The 2,320-nt window shown below is 41.4% G+C and overlaps 1 protein-coding gene across 1 annotated transcript; it reads left to right on the plus strand.

Annotated features, from left to right (window-relative positions):
- Positions 1 to 113: 113 nt before the first annotated feature.
- On the plus strand, positions 114 to 2,048 carry DNAJC9 (DnaJ (Hsp40) homolog, subfamily C, member 9; the record flags this gene model as incomplete). The annotated part of the gene is made up of 3 exons (XM_010134347.1): positions 114 to 368; positions 1,116 to 1,199; positions 1,929 to 2,048. Coding segments are annotated over 3 exons (459 nt in total), but the record flags the coding sequence as incomplete, so codon positions are not given.
- Positions 2,049 to 2,320: the final 272 nt, after the last annotated feature.

Consider the following 2,320-nt stretch of genomic DNA (forward strand, 5'->3'; position numbering starts at 1 on the left):
CCCGCCGCCTCACAGCGGACGAGCTTTGTATAAGACACCGGGGAGTTCTCACGCTTCTCTTAAATCCTGGTGAATAAATCCTGTAACGCACAAGTGTCACCCCTCTGCTTCAGATCACGGTAAAAGATATTGAAGACTTCGAAAAGAGCTATAAAGATTCAGAAGAGGAGCTAGCTGATGTGAAAGCAGCATACCTGGATTTTGAGGGTGACATGGACAGAATAATGGACTCAGTGTTGTGTGTGGACTATACAGATGAACCAAGGATACGGAAGATCATAGAGAAAGCCATCAGCTCTGGAGAAGTCCCACCCTACAAAGGTTTCGTAAAGGAGTCTAAGCAGAAACAAACGGCACGGAAAAGGCGGGTAGGTTATATCAATCAGGGACCAAGGGGAAGCATTAGTGATGATAAGCTTTTACTCTCCTTCGGTAGAAATGAGCAAAACTTATAGAGACAGATGTTTGCCCCAGGATCGATGGGTTACAGGTCTTGCTCGGTATCTTCGACATTCCCATTTGGTCACCTATGTTCTCTTCACACACACCCCCAAAACTGTTGTGAAAGGCTCTTGAGCTGTAACAGGCTGTTGCCTGCTCCTTCTTTTATTCCGTTGTTACACAGAAGGGCTTAGTGTGTCTTAGCGTGTCCCTGTACTTGGAGAGCTGCGAGCTGCTGGAGTTAAGAAGGGTACGTGGACGAAACATGTTGCGCTTGCCTTTCAGCAGCTGTGAAACAACGTTCTGGATAGATGAAGCTTTTCTCCAGCCTGGGTTTTTTTTGATGCTTTATAGAATAAGTTATATGCACACCACAGTAACCTTTCTTTTAAGTGAAAGAAAATGTAATAGCTGCTAAGACAAAAAAACCAAGGTGGGGGGGAGCAGGGATGGGGACAGACATCACACTGGACATTGTGAAATGGCAAAACATTGTCCTGCTCAAAGCTGTGGAACCAGAATGGGCCTGATTTCTGTTCTGCGGCCAAACTTTGAAACTGTTTGTTTCCCTGCAGCTATTTGTATACTGATTTAAAAAAAAGTTTGTTAACTACTATAAGACTTTGTCCAATAATGTGCAACATACTTTTTAAGAAATGAGTTTGCTATTTTAGGCAGAAAAAGAAGCTAGAGAGGCAGAGAAGACTAAAGAGGAACTGGGCCTTGGTGGAGAAGATGACTTGAAAGCGCTGATTCAAGTAAGGCTTTTTGTATCTATCTGTTGAAGGTGTGGCGGGCTTATAACTGTGTTTTCCCGAAGCGTCTTTGTATTTTTGATCTTTGTAACTCTTCTGAGCTCCCGAGGTTAAAACCTGACCTTAATGTTAGCAGTCTGTGTGCTCTAATGGATAGAGTACAGTACAAATTTTATTATCGCATCTTTTGAAAAAAATTAACAAAGTTATTCTAATATTCTTATTGCAAACAACCAAAATCTTTAACTTCTAGTTTTAGGCAGTTAGAGAGCGTTAATGATTCTTTTTTTCTGAGGGATCCCAGGAGGATGTTGAAGTCTTACTGCTTTGCTTTTGTATTTTGGGGATTGAGGAGAGAAACACACTTGTTTACATTCTTTTTTTTTCTGAGCATTTTGTGTTTCTTCTTTCTTATCGCCCCGTGGCCTTCCTAGAATGTTCATGCTTAATCATTCCTCGAACTGTAGTAGAGGTTTGGATCTAAAGCAGAAGCTGCTTTTCTTAGCCTTATGTCGTGAATTTTTATAGCTGCTTTTTACCTCTGTCTTCCGGAAGTTCGGTGGAGAGCCTAGGGTATACCAGCTGGCTTTTGCTTGATGCTACTATACTTTCTGTAGCTTGTATTCCCTGTTTAATATATTCCATGATTTTATGTAGCGAACTTCAACAGAAAAATCTGTATGGAGAAGTAGTAAAAGTTTCAAGGTTTGGTTTTCTTTTTTCCTCCCCCAGAAAAGAAATAAAGATCGACAAAAGGAAATGGATGACTTTTTTGCCCAACTGGAAGCAAAATACGGGAATAATGCTAAAAGAGGAGCAAAGAAGACTGCAGCCAAAAAAGGAAATAAATAAGGAACTGTGTAGGCTGAAATATGTGGTATTATTTTCTATGGGAACATGTGGATGTGGGAGAAGTTCAGTTTTCTGGGCTGCTGCTTCGGATTGTGTGTGCATCAACTCGCTGTGAGTGGGAGGTATGATACAGAATGCGTCACGAACAAAACAGACAAAGCATTTTCATGCTACTGTTTAAAGCCCCTCAGGTGCTCTTCAGTTAAGATCAAACATTCTAGGCTGAAGGTTTTGTTGCACCAAGGAAGTGTGTGATATTTAGGATGGCGGAG

This window comes from Buceros rhinoceros, unplaced genomic scaffold (assembly GCF_000710305.1).
Source record: "Buceros rhinoceros silvestris isolate BGI_N320 unplaced genomic scaffold, ASM71030v1 scaffold32234, whole genome shotgun sequence".
In the NCBI taxonomy this organism is placed as follows: Eukaryota; Metazoa; Chordata; class Aves; order Bucerotiformes; family Bucerotidae; genus Buceros; species Buceros rhinoceros.